The following is a 25153-nucleotide window of genomic DNA, read 5'->3' as shown; positions in this document are numbered from 1 at the left end:
TTGGCCGGTCACAGGCAAGGTGTCTGCACATAGAGCTTGCATAATGGCTCCTCCCTGTCTGTCAGCTTCCTCCTGAGAGAAATGTGTCCACAGGTGGCTCAATTCTCAGAGATTCACCTCCAGAGAAGATGCAGAGATGCGTTCTTGTCACAGTTTCTGATCTAGCCAAAATCTTAGGGAAAAACCCTGAGTGGTCTGCTTGGGTCATGTGACTACCTCTCGGCCAATAGACCAAGGCCAAGGAGGGGCTGTATCTATGATTGACAGCCCGTGCTAGAGCCCCTGGGTTGGAGTCGGGGAGGAGGTGAAGCAGTTCCCTCCACATGGGGCTGCAGTTCCCTGAGGAAGGAACGGGTTGGGAAGAATGAGTGAGCACTGAGGCAGCCCCCTCCCCATGGGGCAGACAGGGCCTCGCTCCCACCGAGGCCAGACGCAGCAACCCATGTCTCCTTGGTCCTGACCACAGAGTTTGATACACCAGGATTCAGAGGGGTCCAAGTCCCGGTGGTATCTTTTTGTGTGTGTGTGTGTCTCACAGGTACGTTTATTCATGCATGAGGGCAGCGGCACTGCTGCAAGTCAACACGATGTCCCACGTTCCCACAACACAGCCAGACTGACGTCCCATCTGGTTAATGATGACCATGAGAAGGTGCAGGACTGGAGGCTTTCAAGGCTTTACTTCTTTTATCAGACTTTATAAACGATGAAGCCCATCAACCCCATTCCTACCCAAATCTCCTGGTATTCTTGGGTATAGTAGGGCTTCATGGGGATCCAAACGTTCTTAATTAGGTTTCAAGAATCTCAACGCAGGACGGGGGCAGGCAGCCCCAACCCATGGCGGTATCTTTCACAGCAAGACAAAGCAAGGTCGAGGCCTTATGCAACCGCACCCCCCTTGCTGGGGGCGTGGAAGAAGTCTACAAGGTGAAAGGGAGTGCAGAGTCCAGGAGAGATTCAAGCACGGGAGGGGCTGAGGCCTGGGACACGCGAGGGGCTGAGGCCTGGGACACTCAAGGGCCTCTGGACAGAAGCTTGAGCACCCCCAGCCTGGGGGAGGCGGTGGTGTGCTGGTAAACTGGCCTCTAAAGGGAAAAAAGAGGCCTGATTTGCAGGGTTTGGCAGTTTCCGTGGTATAAGTACTCCGACCGTGGCCAAGTTCAAGCTCCCAGCTGTGTAATAGCCAGCCCTCAGGTTTCTGACTATTTGGAAGTTCTTTTTCCCGGACCAGTAGGAGCTTCTCCAGCACTCCCGACTGGGGGATTGGGGTGGATGGAAGGGGCCTGAACCTCTGGCGGCAGCCCCCTGCTGAATCCCTTCCTCCCTGCAATGTCCTGGAGCTGTCTGGGCCACACAGAGCTGGCAGCTGGTGGCTGCCCATTCCCAGGCACGCATGCAGCCTCCAAGCTCTGAGCTACGAGAGGCCGCAGACCCTGCGGAGATAGCGCCCACTCTGGGCCCCTGAGCACACCCCATATGCCCTCCTGAGACTCACAGGAGGAATTGTGTCCCCAGGGCTGGTGCTCCTTCCACTATAGACCTCAATCCCAGAACAGAGAGAGTTGTGGGGCTGCAGCCGGATGCAGGCAGACTAGCCTCCAAGCAACGATTTTCTTGCATCGGGAGAGAAGGGGACAAGAAAGGGAGCAGGCCAAGCACTGCAGCCCCTGCCTCAGAGCCAGGGGGTCCCGCAGGGTCTGTTTTGGGCTGGGTGTGGGGAGGTAAGCCTAGTGGTGAGAGCTGCAGGGGGTGTGACCCTGTTGGGAGGGACATGGCTCCTCCCCTCTCCACTGCTTCGGACATCACTTAGGTGTGGGGACGACCCTGCTTTGTCCCCATTGGGGGCTTTTGCTGTTGGGTCTGCAGAATCCTCAGTTGCTATTGGAAACGGTGATGTCACTGGCAGCAGGCGGAGCTTCAGCCATCCTTTGAATTAGGGAGAAGGAAGCACACTGGGTGGGGGGGGGGGACGGTGAGGACAAAGAATTGGGATCACAAGGACCAGAAGGGCAAGGAGCTTCTGGAAAGGGGCAGGAGGGGGTGCTGGGAGTGAATTAGGAGAGGGGCTGCCAAGGGGAGGAGAGTGGAAACAGGGGATATGTATGGGATGTCTATCCTGGCATCAGCGAGTGCTTCCTGATGTCTAACCTTAGTCCCATCTGCTGCAGAGACGACTCCCTCTGGCCATGGTCTCTCCACAGCTGGTTTGGTTCAGACCCTCAGACTCTCCTGGAAGATCCAGCTCAACAAGGGACGGCCACTGTCACCCCTTCTATTCTTCTTAACCCTCTGGGGGGAGTCCAAGTCACATGGCCAGGCAGATGAGGTCTCTCCCCCGTTTTTGAGCCTTCTGGAGAAGAGGTCGCCACCGTCCCTCTCCCAGAGGCATGGTTTAGGGCCTCTCCACACGCCTTGGTTTCCAGCCAGCAGAGTCAGGCCCCGAAATATCACTGACTGTGGGTGAGGACTCGTGCACGCGCGTGTGCGCACACACACAAACTGGCACGACACATTCGGTTATGTTAAAGGACACGCAAGGCTGCACGCAGTGACGCGAACCCCTCTAACCTCTCCAAACTCGGCTCCCTGCAGGGTCGAGACAGCCCAGGTCACTGTCTCAGCGACCCCTGCACACACGCGCGCACACACGCCCGCACACACGCGCACACAGGCGTCCCCCGCTCGCGCGCGCTCTGAAAAATGCTGGCACGAACGCAGGCGCACACTCTGGCGCGGGAGGCGCCCCCGCTCCGGCTCCGTGTTGGGAAGCGGGGGCGGCGGGAGGGGTAGGAGACGTTGGTCCCGCTCGGCGCTCCGCAGTCGCCGCAGCCGCCGCAGCGTCGGGACCGGGACAAGCGAAGCCCGCAGAGCAGCTGCCGCCGCCGGGTCCTTTCGGCGCGGGGCACCCGGAGCGGCGCCGAGACCCGCTTCAGCACCGCGGACAGCGCCAGCCGCCTGGAACAGAGCGCCCGGAACCCACGCGCACCCGGGACCGCCCGGCCGGCCGAAGGCTCGGTGCCACCTGCTCGGTGCAGACATCCCAGGACTAAGGCTCCCGGGGGAGACGTGGCGCCCTCAGCCTGCGGGATCGGGCGCGCGCAGGACGGCCGGGGCGTCCCTCTGGGGATGCGCCGAGAGCCCCGCGTTCGCGCTGCCCAGAGCCAGGGCGCTGCCCGGAGCCCATGAGCACCATGCGCCTGCTGACACTCGCCCTGCTTTTCTCCTGCTCCTTCGCCCGTGCCGCCTGCGACCCCAAGATCGTCAACATCGGCGCGGTGCTGAGCACGCGGAAGCACGAGCAGATGTTCCGCGAGGCTGTGAACCAGGCCAACAAGCGGCATGGCTCCTGGAAGATCCAGCTCAATGCCACCTCCGTCACCCACAAGCCCAACGCCATCCAGATGGCCTTGTCGGTGTGCGAAGACCTCATCTCCAGCCAGGTGCCAGCACCCCCAGGGCTCACCCTGTGCCAGCTCCTGCCCCTCCCCCACCGCCTCCCCACCATCCTCCCTCCTTCACCCGCCATCCCTCCCCCTGTCCCAGTTTCATTCCATCCTTTCCTAGCCCTCTCCCTCCCCTTGAGAGAGGACCCAGGGGGCTGGTCTCACTAGCAGCTAAACACCAGTGTTGGCCGGTTCCCCATCTTAGCCCCAGATCAATCACCTGCCACCGGGGCTTGTCCTCACAGGGTTTCCAGGTCTCGAGGTCCAGACTGGTGTGTGCAGACATGTGGCCGTTTGTCTGGTCACTGTGTGTCAGGGTGGGGGCGGGCATTCCGGGCCTGCCTGAGAGGTGCCTGTCCCAGCCACATGCAGGACTGCAGGGCTTTAAACTGGATGGGGCCTGGGGCCATCTTTGTTCCTGCTTGGAGATCTCCTTCCCTTCCTCCCTCCCCTTCCCCCGTCCACAGGTCTGCCTGAGATGGGAAATGGCCCAGGTGTTGAAGCAGGGTGTTCTCCAGGGTGGGAACGGGGACTGCGTATGTGAGAGGTATCAGGGCAGAGCGTGGCAGCCACTGGCAGCCAGCGCTGCGGGGGAGGACACGACTCCCGGATTTTGCCTGTCAAGAGCTGTCCGCCCCCGGGCTGCGCTGCCTGCTGAATCCCAATGAGGCCTCGGGATCACTGCAATGCAGCCTTTTATGTAACAGGCGGGACCGACACCGGTCCAAGTGCTGCTCACACACACTCACCTGACAGGCACGCCACACCCATGGACGCACACGCTCACATGTACACACACATTCATCCATGTTTGTGCACAGAGATGCATAGACTTAAACTAGCACCCCTTCATGCACATCATAATTGCACAGTCAATTGCACACGCTCATTCACACACAGGCCGACCCCCCATGCATATCCATGAGCACACACATTCCTGTGCCACACATGCAAACACGCGTGCTCACACAAGCTCAGTCATACATACACATACAGACACGTTGGGACACGCAGCATACGCACATACACCCAGCACACACTTGTGAGCACCTGCACGGTCACACACTTGCACACACATGCTCAGGCAAACACTGACCAGGCCCCTCTGGGTGCAGACGGTGGGGGGCAAAGGAGGGAGAACAGGTATGGCCCTTTCTGGGGATCCCTCCTCCAACTTACAGTTTTGCTGTCTGTGGGCACTGTTCTCCCAGGGAATAGCCAGTGCCAGGAGCAAAGGTGACAGCAGCAGCTGTCACTCACTGTCACACGCCGTGGGCCATGTGCCGGCACGGCAGCCATCGCCCCCACCACGTGGGCCAGCGCACCCCCGCCCCATTTGCAAAAGCAGGTGGTCCTGTAGCTCAGAGATGGGAAGGCAGAATTGGGACTGACAGGTCCTTCTAATGTGAGGGCAGCACGGAACTGCCAAGCCATCTGCCCCGTTTCCCTGCCTCGGGGGCTGAGCCACTGGTCCAGGCAGGAAGGCCAGGCTTCCTCGAGGATGTGGTCAGTGCCCAAGTCAGCACTGGGTCTTGTTCAAACCGAGCGGGGTTCAGCCTGCCCCTGGAAGACACCAGCAAGGGGCCCCGGGCCTCTAGGCGGCTCCTTGCCCAGCTTCTCCCGCTAATGCTCAGTCTGTGATGTTCGATGCAGACCTTCTGGAGCTGCCCTCCATCTCTGGAGTGTTGGCCTCCGTCCATCTCTGACCCAGGATGAGGATCAGTGGGGGGCTTGATGTGGTTCTCCCCAGCCCACACTGGGGCAGCATGTACGGTCCCAGGACATGCCAAGGACTGGCCTTTGCCCTGCCTCTCAGGGTCTCCCCACACAGCTCAGGGCAGCCCCCCAGGGTGAGGGGCGAGAGGGGAGGCCCTAGACAGGGGGTGGGGGGAGGGGTCTGTCATCTCCCTGTGTGTCTTCTTGGTCCCAGGAGTCCTGCTCTGCCTCTGCCTCATCCCTATGACTCATTTACACTCAGAAGGTGGGGCTGGGGTCTGGTCCCCCTGCTGGGTGGCCTGCACTCCTGGGGCTGTGTGAGCACAGGTGGTGTCCCCCCGACACTACCCGCCCCCCGCCTTCTGCGTTTAGCCTCTGCTGCTGCTGGACATCCAGCTCCAGGGCAGTGTCCCCCGCTCCCCACTCGAGCTGACCCTGTCCCCTGTGTCCACAGGTCTACGCCATCCTAGTTAGCCACCCACCTACCCCCAACGACCACTTCACTCCCACCCCCGTCTCCTACACAGCCGGCTTCTACCGCATCCCCGTCCTGGGGCTGACCACCCGCATGTCCATCTACTCAGACAAGGTAAGTCTGACCACTGGACGGGGACCCAGCCGGCTCTGCTCCCGTGTTCAGACCCGGTGGCTTGCTCCGGCAGCCCAGGGCCGCCAGCAGCTGCTGGGGGAGAGAGTGGGGGGCAGGTGCTTTGCCAGGATGGGGGGGCACAGGCAGAGGGGCTCAGACCATGGGCTCTGGGCTCCAGGTGCAACAGGGTGATACACTGAGGCACGTTCACAACTCACACCGGTACACACTCACAGTCTCACAGAGACACACAAACTCGCCCACACACAGGCACACCAGTACACACTCACAGCACACAAACTCACAGTCACACAGACTCACAGATGCTAACAAATCCATACACTCACACCTACACACACACAGTCACACACATTCACAGGGACACTCACACGCTCTTACGCACACTCTGACGTTCACACGCATACTCACACCATCACCCACTCAAACATTCATGCTCATGTGCGTGCTCACATAACTAACGTGTTCACTCCCCCACACTCACGCTCCATCACACACTCAGGCCCACACTCACACACTGACACTCATGCCCACGCACACTCGGGCACACGGCCCACTGACAGGTGACAGGCGCCAGTAGCAAGCCCCGGGAAGCAGCAGAGGCCGTCGTGGACCAGAAGAAGGGACAGACAGGGCAGCTTCCTGGACAGCGGGACGGGGCACTTTGGAGGAAGGGGCGCCAGGAGGAGGAAATGCCTAGAAGTGGCTGGGACACCAGGTCGCTGTGAGGGTGTAGTTACCGGCACCTCCCGCTAGAGGGCACAGCTGGAAGAGGATTCCAGGTGAACAGAGGAGGCAGCTCGTGGCTGGGGGGGCTGGCCTGGGGGTTTCGGGCCTCAGGGCTGTATCATGGCCCATGGGCTGGGGGTCTGGCTGGAGTCGCCCAGTCGTGGAGCAGCAGCTGGGAGAGTCGAGAGGTCACCAAGTCGGTTTGGCAGGAAACTCACCCCCATAGCAGCGGGGACCTTGCACTACTTTGCCCAGCCCTCCCGCAGTGTCTGCCCACGGCTCTGGGAGGACTGGTCAGCTGGGGGGGCAGCCTGCTCCACATCTCCCTCCAGGCCTGGTGCCACCTGCAGACAGGCCCAGAGGGGCTGCTCGTCAGGACACTCCAGCTTGGTGCCTTAGCTGAGGGGCCAGAGGGCTGGGCTGTTGGGGGCTTCCCAGCTCTCCCCATCTTCTCCAAATCCATCCTGCCGGGAGCCCCGAGTCCTGGATAACGCTGCCTAAGGCACGGATGTCATCTCAGTCGGGCCCAGGGTGTCTGGGGAGGTCAGGGAGGGGTCCTTCTGGAGGCGATAGGAAAGCGAGGCCAGAGTGAGGGGTCCTCTGAGACGGCCCACAAGGGAGGAGGCCAGTGGAGGCCAGGACGGCCACCCGTTCCTGAGGCTCTGGAAACCCCAGCACACAGCAGAGGCACCCAAGCTGCTCAGAGGCACTTAACCCTCAGCCGTGAGAAGTGGAGGGCTCCCCCTAGGCCTTCCAGCCTCCTTCACCTCTCTGGGCACCAGGCCCCTCACATGCAAATGGGAGAACAATGCCTCTACAGAGGAGAGCAGGCGGTGGAGCACAGGAGAGGCTGGGGTGGGGGGATCCCTCTCCCAGAACAGGACGCCAGCCCATCACATGCCCCCGCCCCAGATCCAGATTGAAGCCCAGCATGAGAGCAAACCTAGAGACCAAATCTTAGAGCTCCACCTTGACCCCACTCCTAGTACAACCCACAGACCATCTGTGCCCAACACGTGGACCAGAAGGGCCTGGGTCAGAGCCAGTCCAGGACCCCAACCACAACCCCCTTGCAGCCATGTCACCTGCTGGATGACAGACAGAGGCAAAGGGGCATTCTTGCACTCTGATTCCAAGGCACAAAGAGGGAGCAGGTGAAAGAAGGATCTGGAGGGCTCAGAGGACCCCAGGATCAGTGTGGGTTCCCAGGAACACTGCTCCCTGGGCAGACCCAAAGGCCCTGTGCTGAGGTGGAAGGATCCTTCTCCATCCCCTCCCTGGCAGTTAGTGCACTCAGAGAAGCAAGGCGGGGTCAGCAAGCAACAACCCCTGGACTTGGTGAAGAGATGAAGTATTTCGCCCCAAGAGTGAAGACTTCCTCTAAATACTAGTTATGTAAATTTGGGAAAGACCCAGTGGGGATCTTTGAGATGCTGCACGCCAGCGAGAAGTTTCTGATCTCAAGTAGCTCAGCAGCGGGTGGCTGCAGGGAAGGAGGGGAACCACCCCAGGAACAATTCCACAGACCGCCCCCGCCCCCCCGCCCGTCTCAGTCAGGGTGCTGCTGGGCAAACCGAGCCTCCGGTTCTCAGATTAGATGATGTGGGGTGGGGAGAGAAGCCAGCGGTGGGAAGGGAGGAGTGAGGGAAGAGGGGCCCCCGGGGTCCGGGGTCTGCAAGCAGCGAGGGGAGCGTCCGGCCCGCGCGCGCGCGCCCCCTGGCGGAGATCCCGCCCGCGTCCTCAGCCACCCCGTGCCCCGCAGAGCATCCACCTGAGCTTCCTGCGCACCGTGCCGCCCTACTCCCACCAGTCGAGCGTCTGGTTCGAGATGATGCGCGTCTACAGCTGGAACCACATCATCCTCCTGGTCAGCGACGACCACGAGGGCCGGGCGGCGCAGAAGCGCCTGGAGACACTGCTGGAGGAGCGCGAGTCCAAGGTGAGGCCCGGGCCGGGGTGTCTCGAGCAGCAGCAGGAGCCGGCGAGCCGCCGCTGTGTCTGTGGCCCGTGTGAACACCCTTCTCTTTCCATCGTGCATGGTCAGCACCACCACGTCTGGCGAGCGCCCGCCCCAGCCTGTCCTCGGCTCATTTCACTCGCTTTTGCCATTAGTCGAAATCTCCTTCGTGTCAGTCCCTGCGGGGCGAGGGCAGGACCACCTGGAGCTCCGCAAACACCCCGCCCCGCCCCCGCTCCCCTCCCCTCCCCTCCTCCCCCTCCCCTCCCCTCCTCCCCCTCCCCTCCCGGTCCGCAGCGCGCTTCCCAGCCCACACAGGCCCTTGGCTCAAAACTCCCTAGGGCGCTGCCTCTGCCCCCCACACCGCCCCCTCCCAGCGGCCTCCCCTAGGGTGCCCCCTCAGTGCGGTGGCACCACTCACCGTGTCCCCTCCACAAAGGACCCGGTTCCTTCTCTGCTGTGACCCGTGCCCTGTCCTCGTGCCTCCGCCGCAGCCCTTCACCTCACAGCTGCCCATCACCCTCCCCAAAGTCCCACCCACGGACATCTGCCGCCCCCAAGCCCAGCCTGGGCCCTGCCCCTCTTCGTGCCCCCCGCTCTCCCCACGGAACCCCGCGCCCTTCCCCTCCTCACCCCCCCACCATGGGGGCTGGGCTCTGGACTCCTGGGGATCAAGTAGACACCTGGCTCCAACTGACCGTTCTACCCCAGCCCGGCGCCCATGTGTGGGCTGTGGAGAGACCAGAGTGGCGTTTCTGGGGGTCCAGGCGACCCCCACCCCCTGCCACCCATCCCCACTGCCAGCCTGAGGAGGTGGTGCTCAGCAGAGGAGGCCCGGGGTCCCGCCTTCACCCAGCCTGGAGCCCTGGGCGCGCAGCACCCGGGCCAAGGCCCCCGGGGTTGGGTGGAGGCCAAGCTGGGCAGAGAGGGAGGGAGGCCCAGGCTGGGGAGGGCCCCGGGAGGCCAGACCAAGGGGCGGCGGGGAGCATGTGCTGTCTGCGAAGTCAGAGTTGGCTTCAATAAGCTGAGTGCCAACCCGGGTCCCCCAGGGTGCCATAGGCCCCGAAGGGAAGAGAGGGCACCAGCTGGGGGTGAACCAGAGGGCAGACCCAGAGGGTCCTGGGGTCCTGCTGCGGGGGACTGGCTGAGTCTGGGAGGGAGGGCTGGCTACCAGGACCGCAGGGGCCCACCCCTCCTGAGACAGCACCCAGCGCCAGGCAAGCAGGTCACCTCCTGGCGTGCCCACCTGCGGCTGCACGCATGCCCAGTGCACACTCACGCACACCCCTGCACGCCCAGCCACACATGCTCCCTCTCACAGGCACACGCGGCTGTTCCCACGACAATCCACTCACACGCTGCCCCTCCTGCCACAGACTCGCAGGCACCCTCCACACCTCCACGGCCCGGGGGCTCGCACACGCGCACGCGCCACACGTATGCTCAGACGGCACTGGCCCTCACTCCCACCCACCACAGACTAACGTAGGCTGATGCTGCCATGCAGGCGCCCACAGACGCACACGTGCTCACAAACTCCTGTCACACCTGCTCTCCAGCGCACACGTGGGCTGACAGGCGCGCCCATCACACACCAGTCAGTGAGGGCAGAGCAGCTGGACCTCTAAGAGAGGCAGAGGGGGTGCTGGGAGGGGTGGGGGGTGGGGGCAGGGCTGGGGGAGGGGACGTCACCCCATTCAGGACTGACGGGGCTGGGGTGGGTGCTGCTGGCACCACATAGCAGGTGCCTGGCAGGGGGCGGGCGGATGGGACCCCAAAGGGACGCGTTTGGCTTGGACGCAGACAGGGCCTCCCTTTCTCCCGAACGTGACCGCTTCCAAGAGCGCAGCTCCGTGGCAGGGAGCCTCGGTGGCCCCCACGCCCCCTCATCCCCCAGCACCTCCCCGGCCCCCAGCCCCACCCCGGGCCTAGGTGTTTGCGAGCTCCAGGTACGTGCCCGTCTGCAGACGTGCCGAGGAGGTGGTGTGATTGCTTTAGCGCCGTCATTTTCAACCGTTTATAATCTTCTTCTGTGTCTGCATATTTTCTCTGTGCACATTATTCATCAGAGTAAAAAAAGGAACTATGAAAACCTCGACCAACTGTCCTATGACAACAAGCGCGGACCCAAGGTATATATGCATGGACGTGCACGCCACCCACCGACTAGGGAGCCCCGGCCTCCGGCGCCTCGGCCGCGAGGGCTACTGTGGGCCCAGCCGTGCCGCGCCGCAGGCCCGAGCAATGAGGAGAGCGAGGTCGAGAGCAGGCAGCGTAGGCAGGAGAGGGCAGGTGCCGGCCGCCGGGTCCCCGCAGCTCGCCCGCCGGGCCAAGGGACAGGCACGGCCGCAGGAGAAGCTGCTCTCTGGGAAGTGCATGCGAATCTCCGGGCGCCCCAGGGCTTCCTCGTGGAACCCAGGAGGGAGCCCGCCTGCCCGCCTGCCCTGCCTGCGGTCCGGGCTGCGCCTGCAGGGCCTGCGGACCAGGCCCCAGAGGACCTCCCGTGGTTTTGGAAAAGGCGGCCCAGTCTCCGCTCCCGATTGCATTCCAAAACTCTTTTCTGTTTCCTGTCCGCTGCACGCCTCTTTCTGAGTCTCGGTCCACTTCAGCTTGCATGCTCAGTGCAAAAGTGAGGCCAGGAGTGAGAGGTGGAGAGAGACGCGGAGAGCAGAGAGTGAGCGCAGGAGAGCGAGCAGGCTGAAGAAAGGACGAGAGAGGCCAGCCCGGCCGGCCGGGCGAGGAGCCTGCAAGGCAGGTGGCAGTGCAGGTGGCCGGCGCAGGCCGAGGCGGCCCTAGCGGAGCTGAGCTGCCTCGGGGTTCCTAGCGGCTGCGGCTCGACTCTGGCCCCTGAGGCGCTGCATCCCCCGCCCTGGCCACCTGCTAACCCTCCCGCTCACACCGCAGGCCGAGAAGGTGCTGCAGTTCGACCCGGGGACCAAGAACGTGACGGCCCTGCTGATGGAGGCGCGGGAGCTGGAGGCTCGGGTCATCGTCCTCTCTGCCAGGTGCGGCCAGGCTGGTCTTGGGCTTTGGCGTCCTTGCCAAGGACGGTCCCCTCGCACATGTACACTGGGTCTCGGGGATGGGAGAGGGATAAGGCCCTGCCCTTAGGAAGGCAAACGCGGCCCAGGTGATAGATGGGGTGACACGGGGCTCTGGGAGCTGGATCAGGGAGAGGGCCTGGGGAAGTGACGTGGGGTCTGCATGTGAGCCTGCGGGGGAAGGCCCACAGCAGGGAGAGGGCCGGAGTCCTAGGGCTGAAGGGGTGGGGCAGTTGGACTAAGCAGCACGAGAGGGGAACCACTTAGGGTGAACCGAAAACCAGGCTGCTGCTGGATGGGCCTGGTCCCCACCGTAACCTTGGGGCTGAGCCCCCAGTAAAAATCTCCCTTTTTGCAAATGGCTGTGTCCTCCTGGGAAGGGAAAGGCCAGGCCACCAGGAATAGGAAAAGGAAGAGCCCTGCCTCATGGGACATACATGGGAGAGCCTGGGGAGACCCACCCCACTGTCTGCCTGTCCCAGAAGCTCTGCAGACTCCAGCAGAGTGGAGAAAAACAGCAGGGGTCACCCTGCAGCCGGCCAGCGGGAGCCAGCAATACCCTGGGTGGCAGGGCAGGTGTCCGTTTGCACATTCAGGCAACAAACCTTTGGCACAGAGCCAGGTGCACCCCGTCCTTGGGCAGAGGGCAGGGTGGGACCAGCAAGGGCTCCTCGGGCTGGAAGGCAGTTAGCAGGCACTGACGCCCACCGCCTCCACTCATGCACACACAGCACAGGCACTCACACGCATACACATGAACACGCATCACCCGCATACTGTCTACATGTGCACATGCCGTATACACACGTGTGCACGCAACATGTGTCCATGCCCTCCAGCACACATGCATGTGCCATATACACACCGTACACATGTGCACACAGGACATTCCTATGCATACGTGGGCACGCTGCTACATGTAACACACACAGACATATGCTCACCTAGATACGTGTGCAGACACACCACACATGTACATGCTCCGCACCGACACACATAGTGCAGTGCTCCCGTGCATAGGTACATATGCCACATACACACCACATACTACACACATGCACAAACCCCACACGTGTAGCAATGCTTACTGTTCACAAAGGCACAGCACTTGCCAGCCACATGCCCACCTCTTGAATCCACGCAAGGTCTCTGGATTGTCAGGCGGGAAGGGACCCCTCCCCTCACACCCGGGGCTCCTCGGGCAAGAGAGGCCAGAGTCCCACCACAGAGGGAGAACCGCCTGCCCAGCGCGCCCAGCTCCCAGAGCCCGGGGAAGCTGGTGGTCCCCTGGGCAGGGCAGACGCAGGTCTTCTTCACCCTGGCCCCCCAACCTGACACATTCTGGCTGCCCTCCCTCACAAGGGCTGTTGAGAGCGTTTTGCGGAGAGACCCCATTAAGCCAATCTTAATTTTTGACCAGTTTTCTACAGAGTGCTTCAGAGTTTCTAATTTATTTCCAAAACTTTTGTTTTTTAAATAATCCTCCTGAAGTTATCTTTACTGGGATCAGTTATTTCCATAAAACAGTTTGACGGGCCGATCAGGCTTTTGTCTGCAACTGCTTTACTGAAGATATCAATTTACACGGACACAAGCATAGGTGTGCGCTCAATCCCACCAAGTCCAACGTCACAGACCTGGATGATGTCAAGCAGACAGGCCTCTCCGCCAGGCTCTGTGGGCACCCCTGACAGGGGCACACCGTGCCCTGACACGCACGAATTGGTGTTGCTGGCGATTTTGGCTGGATGTTGCCTGGAGCACCTCTATTTTGTGTTGCTTTCATCCAACAGTAGCGTTCTCATTTAGAGCAAACACTGAAGATTTGCATTTCTTCCTTGAGAAAATTGGGGGCAGACCCCTTAGGGAACCTAGGGCCATCTTAGTTTCCAGGCTCAGCCTTTGGGAAAATAACCCAGCACTCGGACAATCTCCCCAACCTCCTTGTACCCCGATGCCCATGCGTTAGAGAAGCAAAGTGCCTGTCGTGGTCCAGGCCCATCTGGGACCAAGTTCGGACCAACAGGGGACAGAAGGTGGGAGTGCCACCAGGCCCAGGGTCCTTGTCCTGACCAGAGAGAGCCCAGCCCTAGGGGACCAGGTCCACAGAGGCTCACTTGTAAGGACACGCCAAAAACTCAGGACCACGTGTGCCTGCAAGGCGAGGCCTGTGCTGTGTCCTGCCAGTGGCCCCAGCCCTGGGTGGCAGAGAGAACACAGCTGCTTGTGCAGACTCCAAAAGGGAGAGCAGGTGCCCTCATCTCTCTCCGGTGGCTTCTGCTGTGATGCTCAGGGCAGCTCCCTGGCTCTCAGTCCCAGAAGCATCTGACCAACCAGAAAGCCCCCAGCCCCTCAGTTCACAAGTTTAGGCATGGAGCACCAGAGGGGTATGGCTTGTCCAGGAAGTTGCAGGAGCATGGGCTCAGGGGTGGACAGTCCAGGCACAGACCCGACTCTGTCACTTACCACTTGTGTGCCCGGGGTGCCACAGTTTCCCCTCCTGACACAGGGGTAGTACTTCTGCCCGTCTCACAGGGAGGTTGTGAGAATTAAATAAGATGGTCCATGAAAAGCATTCAGAATAGTGCCTGGTACCTGGTGAGCGCGTTATCAACCAGTAAGGATCCATCACCATCCCATGTCACCCAAACCCTGCCCACCAAGGGCAGCGGGCCAGCAAGAGATGTCTGGGAAGCTCAGGGGGTCTGGGCCCACCCGCTCGCTTCTGTGGGGATCTCCTGGCCCAGGTGCAGTGCAGGCTTGGGGTGGCGGCCGCACCCCATCTCTGCAGTGTCTCCAGACCTCCCTTGGGGGGGGGCAGGGCTGGGGAAGAGGCCACGTGGGTAGGCCATGCTGCGGAGGAGGACCTGGGAATGTGGAGCAGCCGCTGCCGGCCGCAGGTGGGGAGGGCTGGAATCCTGGCCCGTCACCCCGCTCTGCCCCACAGCGAGGACGACGCTGCCACCGTGTACCGCGCAGCCGCAATGCTGAACATGACCGGCTCGGGGTACGTGTGGCTGGTGGGGGAGCGCGAGATCTCGGGGAACGCCCTGCGCTACGCCCCAGACGGTGAGTGCTGGGCTCCAGGGTCCCTGTGGGCAGGGGTCCCCCACGGGCTCTAAGCCAACGCTTGCCCCAGGCATCATCGGGCTGCAGCTCATCAACGGCAAGAACGAGTCGGCCCACATCAGCGATGCCGTCGGGGTGGTGGCCCAGGCCGTGCACGAGCTTCTCGAGAAGGAGAACATCACCGACCCGCCGCGGGGCTGCGTGGGCAACACCAACATCTGGAAGACCGGGCCGCTCTTCAAGAGGTGGGCGGGGCCTCTCGTCTAAGGTGGGCGTGGCCACTCGGCTGAGGTGGGTGGGGCCGCTCTTCCTAGGTGAGCGGGCTGATCTCCTAAAGTGGGCGGGCCACCGTTCCGGCGTTGGGAACAGTCGCTCTTCACAGGGTGGTCCAGCCCAGCCTGCTGTATCCTATAGATACTGCCACCTTCCCCAGTTTTCTCCTCTATTCCCCGCCCCCGCTCCACCCTCACCTCCATCTCCACGATGATAATCATCTGCCCCATTTCCAACACTCGGATGTCACTGAAGTCACGGCTGCTTCCATTTCTCCTGCCCCCACCTTTTAACACTGCTGCCCACCCTGAGACCCCACCCCACTCCCCAGGATGGCTAACAGCCCTGGGGAGGAGGATCTTGCTTCAGGTGGGGACTGGGAGAGTCCATGGGCCCAGGAGGTCAGACAAGGAATCCAGGTATGGCACCCAAGCCTGTAGAGAGCCAGGGTTGGCCGGAGACCCAAGCGGATGGCCACAGCAGGGCAGGAGTTAACTCAGAGAACCCTGGACACCATAGCACTAGTGTGGGGAGGCCCAGCCCATCACCAACACCGCCACCCCCAAGTAGCATGTGCAGAGCCATGGTCCATGGGGCCCACGACAGGAGCACACACACAACTGCAGATACAGGCAGCATATGTGCACACGTGCACATGCATGTGTACACAGGTTCAGAGAGGCACATGGCACATCACACATGTGCCACAAGTACATGCACAGGGTTGCACCCCACACAAAGATCTTGTGTGCACACATATATGGCCCAGTAGACACACCGCACACACGCACACACAGGCGTGCACACTCAGGAAGACAAGACCCCAACCCTTCCTCCCTACTGGCTGGTGAACAGCCCACTGCTCCTCCCTGGCGTCCTGCCTCCTCATCTGTAAAGCTAGGACAGCTGCTATGAGAATCAAACAACCCAACCCACAGAAAGCCCTCAAAACAGGGTCTAGAGGCCAGGAGTTGCTCGGCTGACGTAGCTGTGCTGTCCACCTGACTCACAGTGGGCGGGGCTAACTGCATCCCTGATCATTCTAACCCACACTGCCCCCCTCCAGAGTGCTCATGTCTTCCAAGTACGCAGACGGCGTGACCGGCCGCGTGGAATTCAACGAGGATGGGGACCGGAAGTTTGCCAACTACAGCATCATGAACCTGCAGAACCGCAAGCTGGTACAAGTGGGCATCTACAACGGCACCCATGTAGGTGGGGGTCATGAGGGGGTGGGGGCTGGGGCCTTAGGGTCCTGGGGCCAAGACCCCTGCGTGGCCACCCTCCATCTCATACTCCCACCCCCAGGTCATTCCCAACGACAGGAAAATCATCTGGCCAGGCGGAGAGACAGAGAAGCCCCGAGGTTACCAGATGTCCACCAGGCTGAAGGTGGGGGACCCGCCACCCTGCCCTAGCCTCCACACCCAGTATACTCCATCCTGCCCCTTGGGTGCAGAGGAGGGGACAGTGAGGCCGATGAAAGTGACTAAAGGAAGCGGGGACGGGACCAGCACCCTCTGTCATTGCACACACCTGGCACTGCAGAGGCAGCAGGGAGAGTGGGTGGAGGGAGGAGAGGAAGCCACCAGCCCCCCGTCTCATGGGCTCTCCCCAGCACCCCTTCTGACCCAACTCCACCTAAATCTGGGGAAGTCATGTGGGCCAGGACTCCCCTGGGGATGAGCTGGTCGGGGACAGGGGAGCAGATGGGTGGACTTCAGCTCCAGTGCTCTCTGCCCTGAGTCCTGGAGATGATGGCCCCATGCTCTTCATCACACCTCCAAGTGGTCCTAGCCAACCCCCCACGCTTAGCCTTCCTGGCCTCCTGCCGTGACTCGGTCTCACTGTCCTTCTGAGCCCGGTCTCCCTACAGCATTCCCTGTGGCCAGCCGTCCCCTCCGTGATTCCCTGGGCCTCTGGGAGCTCCCTTCCCCGGTTGGCCTCATCCGTCACAGCTTCTCTTCCTTGGCCTGACTCTTCCATGCTCCTCTGGGCTCATCCCAGGGTGCTCTCCCCAGAGTCCCTCCCACACTGACCCACACCAGCACCGGGGTGGTACCTGAGCTCTCCAAAGGCAAGGACCCTCAAGCACTGTGCTTCTCCCAGTGTCCCCCCCCCAGGTCCTCAAGTGTCTCTCAACCTTGTCTGCTTTCTGAGATAGCTCCCCCATGGCCTCTCACCTGGACCTCTTTGTCAGCACCTGCCCACAGGTCACCACCCCCTCAAGGGGCAGAGTGGACTTTCCCAAAGCCAACGCTCAGGAAAGACACCTGGTATTGAAAAGTCTGAGTGTAAAACAGCCAAAACAGTCAGCCAGATGGTCCCACACAGGCTTCGAGAGCCAGATGGCTTTTTACAACTTTTTTTTTGTCTCACTGATTTTTTTTGACACTAAATTGTTTATTTTTTAATTAATTTATATTGGAGGATAGTTGATTTACAATGTTGTGTTAGTTTCTTCTGTACAGCAAAGTGAATCAGTTATACATATACATATATCCACTCTTTTTTAGATTCTATTCCCATATACAGGTTATTGAGTAGATTTCCCTGTGCTATACAGTAGGTTCTTATTAGTTATCTATTTTATATATAGTAGTGTGTATATGTCAATCCCAGTCTCCCAATTTATCCCTCCCATCTCACTGATTTTTTTTTTAATATTTATTTATTTATTTGACTGAGCCAGGTCTTAGTTGCGGCACGAGGGATCTTCATTGCAGCATGCGGAATCTTTAGTTGCAGCATGTGGGATTTTTTTTTTTTCTTTTTAGTTGCAGCATGCAGGATCTTCGTTGTGGTGTGTGGAATCTTTAGCTGCGGCATGCAAACTCTTAGTTGCAGCATGTGGGATCTAGTTCCCTGACCAGGGATCGAACCCGGGCCCCCTGCATTGGGAGTGTGGAGTCTTAGCCACTGGACCACCAGGGAAGTCCCCTCACTGATTTTTTAAAAGCACGAGCATGTTACTTGCATAATAGAAAACCATGAGGAAAGTTTTAAAGGCAAATAAGCTCCTTCAGAGGTTCCCAATCTCCTGCCCTCTAGGCTGAGGCCGGGGGCTGCCCGCCCTGGAGGAGAAGGGGCCTCTCACACCGACCCCACGTCCCCTGGGACCCCTCGTCACATGCCGTGCTCGGTTCAGCCCCCTTTGCCTGTATCTGTCCTCCGAACCCCCAGGCTTCAGGCCCCTGAAGGACAGAGAGGAGAGAGCTCCCCAGCATGAGCCCCAAGGAGCCCCTGGATTGAAGAGGCCTCGGCAGAGAGGGCGGCATCAGCGGGGAAGAGGAAGGGAGGAAGGATAGATGATCAGACAAAGACCCGCCGCAGGGGAGGCTGAGGCCAGGAGAGGCCGGAACACCAGACAAGGGCAATCCCTGCGGGTCCCCGGACCTGTGCAGGCTCTGAGTGCACATGCCCCTGTCCTCATGGCAGGGGTGGGGGCAGGGGGCAGGCTCTGGGCTGGGACAGGTGTTTTCTCAGCCCTGAGAAGTCAGAGAAGGGGCCCAGGGCAGACTTTAGTGATGTGCAAGCCAAGACCCAAAGGAAAGTGGCCAAGAGCAGGCACGGTGTTTCAGGAGGCCAGGCGTCTTCTGAACGCTGAGGTGGCCTGGGCACGACTGGGGAGTCTGGGGCCCCTCCTGCAGGCAGCAGGCCGACCTACTTCCTGAAGCTCCAGAGGGGGCAGTGTGGGGCATTTGCAGGGGGCGGGGCGGGGCGGGGGGGGGGGTGTCCAGGGGAGTCTGGATGCTGAGAAGAGGACAGCACCCCAGGGCAGCCCAGGGCTGGTGGTCCAGGCTGGGTGTCCCCCTCCCCTCCAGATCGTGACGATCCACCAGGAGCCCTTCGTGTATGTCAAGCCCACGCTGAGCGACGGCACGTGCAAGGAGGAGTTCACCGTGAACGGGGATCCGGTGAAGAAGGTGATCTGCACCGGACCCAACGACACGTCGCCGGGCAGCCGTGAGTGCGGGCTGGGGCGTGGGCCGCGGAGCGGGCGGGACGGCGCACCTGGGAGCCCCTCACTTACCGCCCCTCCCCTCCGCCCAGCACGCCACACCGTGCCTCAGTGCTGCTATGGCTTCTGCATCGACCTACTCATCAAATTGGCGCGGACCATGAACTTCACTTACGAGGTGCACCTAGTGGCGGACGGCAAGTTCGGCACGCAGGAGCGGGTACGGTACCCAGTCCAGGTGGACCCGGTCTGGCTAGGGTCAGGGTCTCGGGAGGGCGGGGTCTGCAGGCTGGGTGGAGCCTGGGTGGGCGGGGCCTTCGAGCCAGGGCGGGGTCTGGAGTGGAAGACCCCGAGATGGGTCAGGGCGGGAGCCTGTCCGGTCCGGGGAGCAAGGCCCGCCCGCGGTGGCCGCGTCCCCAGCGGCTGTGTCGCCCCACAGGTGAACAACAGCAATAAGAAGGAGTGGAACGGGATGATGGGCGAGTTGCTCAGCGGGCAGGCGGACATGATCGTGGCGCCGCTGACCATCAACAACGAGCGCGCACAGTACATCGAGTTCTCCAAGCCCTTCAAGTACCAGGGCCTGACCATCCTGGTCAAGAAGGTGGGCAGGGGCCCAGCAGGGTGGGGTGGGGTCCTGGGAGGGCCTGGGCGGCGCTGACGGCCCGTCCTCCCGCAGGAGATCCCCCGGAGCACGCTGGACTCGTTCATGCAGCCCTTCCAGAGCACGCTCTGGCTGCTGGTGGGGCTGTCAGTGCATGTGGTGGCCGTGATGCTGTACCTGCTGGACCGCTTCAGGTGAGCGCGGCCCGGGGGCCGGACACCTCTACCTGCGGGGCGGGCGGGGTGGGCGGGGCGGGCGAGGGGCGGGGCAGGGCTGCCTCTCCCGCCCTCTCCCGCCCGCCCTCTGCGCCCCCGCAGCCCCTTTGGCCGGTTCAAAGTGAACAGCGAGGAGGAGGAGGAGGACGCGCTGACCCTGTCCTCGGCCATGTGGTTCTCCTGGGGCGTCCTGCTCAACTCGGGCATCGGGGAAGGTGAGGCCACGCCCGGCCCGGGCCCCACCCTGCTCCGCAGCCCTCACCCCCCCCCCACGCCGGGAGCTGACCGTCCTCTGCCCGCAGGCGCCCCCAGGAGCTTCTCGGCGCGCATCCTGGGCATGGTGTGGGCCGGCTTCGCCATGATCATCGTGGCCTCCTACACTGCCAACCTGGCGGCCTTCCTGGTGCTGGACCGGCCCGAGGAGCGCATCACCGGCATCAACGACCCCCGAGTGAGGCCCGGCCCGGCTGGGGGAGGGGGCGTGAGGTCAGCGGCTGCCTGGGGTGGGGCCGGGGAGCAGCCGCGAGCCGGGCCCTCTGACCCTCTGACCCTCTGACCCTGCAGCTGAGGAATCCTTCGGACAAGTTCATCTACGCGACGGTGAAGCAGAGCTCCGTGGACATCTACTTCCGGCGGCAGGTGGAGCTGAGCACCATGTACCGGCACATGGAGAAGCACAACTACGAGAGCGCGGCCGAGGCCATCCAGGCCGTGCGGGACAAGTGAGGGGGCGGGGCGGGGCGGGGTGGGGCGGGGCGGCGGACCGGGCGGGAGGAGTGAGAGGCTGGCGGGACAAGTGGGGGCGTCCATCTTTCCAGTCAAAGGCAGAGTGTCCAGGCTGGATGGGAACCACGGGAAGGGGATAGACAGGAGGTTGCCAGGCTGGCGGGAGGGATTGCAAGGGAGCCAGGGCGACCCGAATGTGTGGGCCCCTGTGACCCTGCCCCTGCCCGCAGCAAGCTGCATGCCTTCATCTGGGACTCGGCGGTGCTGGAGTTCGAGGCCTCGCAGAAGTGCGACCTGGTGACCACCGGCGAGCTGTTCTTCCGCTCAGGCTTTGGCATCGGCATGCGCAAGGACAGTCCCTGGAAGCAGAACGTCTCCCTGTCCATCCTCAAGTGAGTCGGCCCCACTCCGCCCCCCTCCAAGAGCCCCACCCGAGGCACACCACCTCCCCCCACCAGCGCAGCCCCCCGACGCACCCCGCCTGCCGTGCCCCGCCCCGCCCCGCCCCGCCCCGCCCCGCCCCGCCCCGCCCCGCCTGTGCCGGCCCAGCCTCCTCCGCGGGCCGCCTCGGCTCACATGCCCCGCCCGCCCAGGTCCCACGAGAACGGCTTCATGGAAGACCTGGACAAGACGTGGGTGCGGTACCAGGAGTGTGATTCGCGCAGCAACGCCCCTGCTACCCTCACCTTCGAGAACATGGCAGGTGGGCCCCCATGGCCCCTCGACACCGCTGCTGACACTGCGTAGACTCCCCAGGGGGCCGGCTGCCTGGCCCGCCCACAGCTGAGGCACTGGGTCTTGGCCCACAGGGGTCTTCATGCTGGTGGCCGGGGGCATCGTGGCTGGGATCTTCCTGATCTTCATCGAGATCGCCTACAAGCGGCACAAGGACGCTCGCCGGAAGCAGATGCAGCTGGCCTTCGCAGCGGTGAATGTGTGGAGAAAGAACCTGCAGGTAGGGCAGGCCACCCTCCGAGGCCTGGTGCCCACGGCCCGGCCTGGCCCCGGCCCTCCTCCATCCCCGCAGGCCGAAGCGCTGGCTCTGGCTCCCAGGAGCCCGCGTGGCAAGGACTGGAGCTGGGAGCCACAGCCAAGGCCGCGCTGCTGGGGGCCACCCGCAGGTGGCCGCCTCTGCAAAGCCGGGCTTCAAGCGTCCGCCTGGCCCCTCTGTCTCCAGAGTCGCCCACCGGCGCCCATTCCATAGGAAGGCAAACTGAGGCAGGGTAAGACAGGGACCCACCTGGGTGTAGCATGTGAGTCCAAGACGCATCCTGCCCTCGCCGCCCCGCACCCCTCCTTGGCACCCTCTGGGGGCCCCCTTCCCCGCTGCCCTGGTGTGTCCTGTGCTCCATATAACTCCAGTCTTAATTGGCCGGCTGCTCCTGCCTGGCACCCCAGGCTGTGTCTGTGGGAAGTTGCGGCCAGCAGAGGACAGGCTGCACGTGGGGTGGCCACAGCCCACCTGGGACGGGCTCGTGCCCCACAGTCCAGCCCCAGTCTGCCCCATCTCTTCTCTTTCTCTGGGTACCTCCCCGGAGCCTGTGCCCTGGGAGGAAGCTGGTGTTGCAGGGAGGGAGGGCCGGGGCGATGGGGTTGCTGGGACCCCACACCTCTCATCTGCCCACTCTTGCTCTTGGGACCTGGCCGCTGCTCTCACTGCCGGGCACAGGGCCCATCCTGACCATCAGACCCGAGGCCAGGGTCCCAGGAGCTGCCTCCGTCTCTCTGTCACTCCAGTGCATCTCGCCACCTGCCTTCGGCCCCTCAGCCCCTTCCTGAATCTTGGTGCGCTTCCTCAGGGGTCAGAGTGGCCGGTGGGGCCTGTGGGGCAACTCCTCCCGTGCTCGGAGGGCTCCTCCTCCTTGGGACGCCCCTAAACCAGGGGCACCTCGGAGCCAGGGAGCCAGGCGGACCTCCCAGGAAGAGAGCCAGATGGGACCCCCCGAGCCCAGCCCCAGCATGAGTGAGGTCAGGCCCGAGAGCCGGGCAGGAGCAGAGGCCGCCTGCGAGTGTCCGACCATTGGTCGGTCCATCCAGCACAGGGAGGCAGGCCGGAGTGAGGGCCCGAGTGGCCAGCCAGGCCGGGCAGCAGCCCCCAAGGAGCAGGCGAGGGCAGGTGTGGCCGCCACCCTTAGCCGTCTAATCACTTATACATATTCATTTTAGGATAGAAAGAGTGGTAGAGCAGAGCCTGACCCTAAAAAGAAAGCCACATTTAGGGCTATCACCTCCACCCTGGCTTCCAGCTTCAAGAGACGTAGGTCCTCCAAAGACACGGTAAGGGGAAGAGCGCCCAGTTCCACGTCTCCGACTCTTATCTCGCCCCTCCGTGTCTGTGTCCCGTGCATCAGGCGTGCCCTCCCCCTTCCCTCGCCATCCCACCCGCTCCCACCTCTGACTGCCGTGGCCTTTCTGCCCTCACCTCTACTCGCCCAGCACACTAGGTCTTCTCTCTCTGACTCTCTAGATCTTTCTCTCTTGGTCCTTTCTCCCGCTGGCCCTCACCGGGTCCTCTTCCCCGTGTGTCTCTGCGTTAGTCTGCCCCCCACCCATGCCATGACGCCATGCGCCATCTTGAAGCCGTGTCATGTTGTTGGTCAGCCAGTCAGCCTCACTGCCTCGGGGCTGTGCCCAGGGCCCCGGGAGCCCGGATCACCCTGTCCCAGGCTCCTCACCTGTCAGGAGGCCGCACCACCTCTCTGTTACGTCCGCTTCTCCAGCCTCTCCCAGAGAGGCCCACCGCCCTCTCTCCCTCCCTGCGACGTCCATGGAGGGATGGCTGTGATGTCCCATCCGCCCATCTGTCTGGCCGCCAGCCCTGCCACCCAGACACCTGTCTCACGTGTCTCACCAGAGCCATGCCTGTTGCATTCCCTCCATGTGGTCTCTGTGTGGGCCGGGGCTGGGGGCCGGGCCTGGCTCCATCTGGGTGGACGGCTGGGGCCTGGAGTTGGTACAGGCCCCTGGCCACAGGGGACGTCAGGTGGGGAATGGGTGGGACCAAAGGAGGCGGCTCCCACCCCAGGCCGAGCAGGGGCCCTGCAGGAGGCGTGCCGGCAGCACCCAGGGATCTGAGAACGGATGGAGGTGGCCCTGAAAGCCGTGGCCTCCAGCCGTGGGCACTGAGGCTCCTAGACAGAGGCTCAGGAAGGGGAGGCCTCTACGGAGACCAGTGCCTCAGCGCCTGACCCCCCACCCCTTCAGAGCCAGGCCTTGCACCTGAGCCAAGAATTCCCTGCCCTTCTGCCTTGGGCAGCCTGTCACTGGCCCAGATGTGCGTGCTCAAACCAAAGGCCCCCCCAGACTGACCCAGCCTTGCTAGGAGCATCCCCAGGTGAGGAGGGGGCCGCCCAGAGCCAGCACAGCCCTCAGCCCAGCGGCCTCCCTGCAGCCAGGGCTGGTTTGGCCTCCGGTCCGCAGGAAGCCCCTAATTCATGGGCAGCATCACCCACAGTCTTCTACTCCAAGGTGGAAGGAAGCAGGATTTGCAGCCGTCACCCCCAGTGCATGGGAAGAGGGGCAGACACAGGACACAGACAGGGCTCAGCACAGAGACATCTGAGCCCCAGGTGAAGCCACCAGCACGCCCCAAGAGGGGCCTGTGAGGCCTGGCTGCTCCACTTCCCAGAGCTCAGCACAGACAGGGTCGGGGGGCAGGGAGGGTCTGTGGGGCTGGGAGCACAGGCCTGGGGCTGTCAGGCCCGGGAAGTGGGTGGAGCCTGAGCCAGGGGACCCACCAGGGGGTGCAGGAAGAGGAGGATCAGACAGGAGCAGGGGTGGGGCAGTCGGGGGGAGGGGGGAGAAGGTACCCAGCAGACAGCGCTTTGGGGGCCCGCAGCTGAAAGGAGGAGCACGAGAGTCACGCAGGCAATGGGCCATTTTCTGAGGGCATCACTGAGTCCCACCCCCCATCCCGACCTGGAGCAGAAATGCAGGCCCCTTAGCTGGTCCAGGTGCAGCTCAGAGACCCTCACGGTGCCTTTCCAGGGACACGCTCCCAGCAGACTCCTTGCCCGAGCCTCCCCAGGGACCATCCTCCAGGCCAGCTCTGGTGCCACGTGGCATCTGGGGCTGGCCTGCCCTGCAGGGGTGACTGGGGACACTGCAAGCTGGGGGCTGGGCGGGGGAGGGCAGCCTAGCTCCCACCGTTTCAGGCTGGGCGCCTGCTTGGAGGGAGGCCTGGGTGGGGGGCTCTGTCGGGAGGGGTGGGGTCAGTCCGGCTGCTGAGATCCTCTGCCCCTGTCCCGTGGCTGGTCTGGGCCAGGGCGGCACTGGGCGCTCAGGGCTGGGGTCCCTGGCGGCCGGCGGGGCCAGCGGGTATTGATTGTTGGTTCTTATTTATAGAGCACCGGGGGTGGACGCGGCGCTTTGCAAAACCAAAAAGACACAGTGCTGCCGCGACGCGCTATTGAGAGGGAGGAGGGCCAGCTGCAGATGTGTGCCCGTCATAGGGAGAGCTGAGACGCCCTGCCCGCCCTCCTCTGCCCCCCTCCCCCGCAGACAGACAGACAGACGGACGGGACAGCGGCCCGGCCCACGCAGAGTCCCGGAGCACGACGGGGTCAGGGGGAGGAGCACCCCCCAGCCTCCCCCAGGCCGCGCCCGCCTGCCTGCCGGTCGGCCGGCTGGCCGGTCCACCCGTCCCGGCCCCGCGCATGCCCCTGAGTGTCGGGCTAACGGGCGCCTTGTCTGTGTATTTCTATTTTGCAGCAGTACCATCCCACTGATATCACGGGCCCGCTCAACCTCTCAGATCCCTCGGTCAGCACCGTGGTGTGAGGCCCCCGGAGGCGCCCACCTGCCCAGTTA

At 62.7% G+C, this 25153-nt stretch overlaps 1 protein-coding gene across 5 annotated transcripts; it reads left to right on the top strand.

Moving 5' to 3' along the window:
* The first annotated feature begins 3185 nt into the window (after nt 1-3185).
* GRIN1 (glutamate ionotropic receptor NMDA type subunit 1) lies at nt 3186-25123 on the top strand. Of its 5 annotated transcripts, XM_061200852.1 has the most exons (21): nt 3186-3443; nt 5617-5751; nt 8261-8437; nt 10525-10587; nt 11360-11460; nt 14444-14565; nt 14636-14810; nt 15905-16049; nt 16147-16230; nt 18663-18804; nt 18892-19019; nt 19239-19403; nt 19479-19597; nt 19721-19833; nt 19921-20069; nt 20183-20340; nt 20575-20736; nt 20938-21047; nt 21154-21299; nt 22511-22621; nt 25055-25123. In XM_061200852.1, the coding sequence occupies exons 1-21, from the start codon at nt 3186-3188 to the stop codon at nt 25121-25123; spliced, it is 2832 nt and encodes a 943-aa protein (XP_061056835.1). The 5 variants fall into 5 exon arrangements, with proteins under 5 accessions (XP_061056835.1, XP_061056837.1, XP_061056836.1 ...); XM_061200854.1 differs by lacking the exon at nt 22511-22621; XM_061200853.1 differs by lacking the exons at nt 10525-10587; nt 25055-25123 and adding an exon at nt 24689-24805.
* The last annotated feature ends 30 nt before the right edge of the window (nt 25124-25153 follow it).

The sequence above is a fragment of the Eubalaena glacialis genome, chromosome 9, assembly GCF_028564815.1.
Source record: "Eubalaena glacialis isolate mEubGla1 chromosome 9, mEubGla1.1.hap2.+ XY, whole genome shotgun sequence".
NCBI lineage: Eukaryota > Metazoa > Chordata > Mammalia > Artiodactyla > Balaenidae > Eubalaena > Eubalaena glacialis.
The sequence above is the reverse complement of the archived record's forward strand: the minus strand, read 5'-3'. Positions and strand labels throughout refer to the sequence as shown.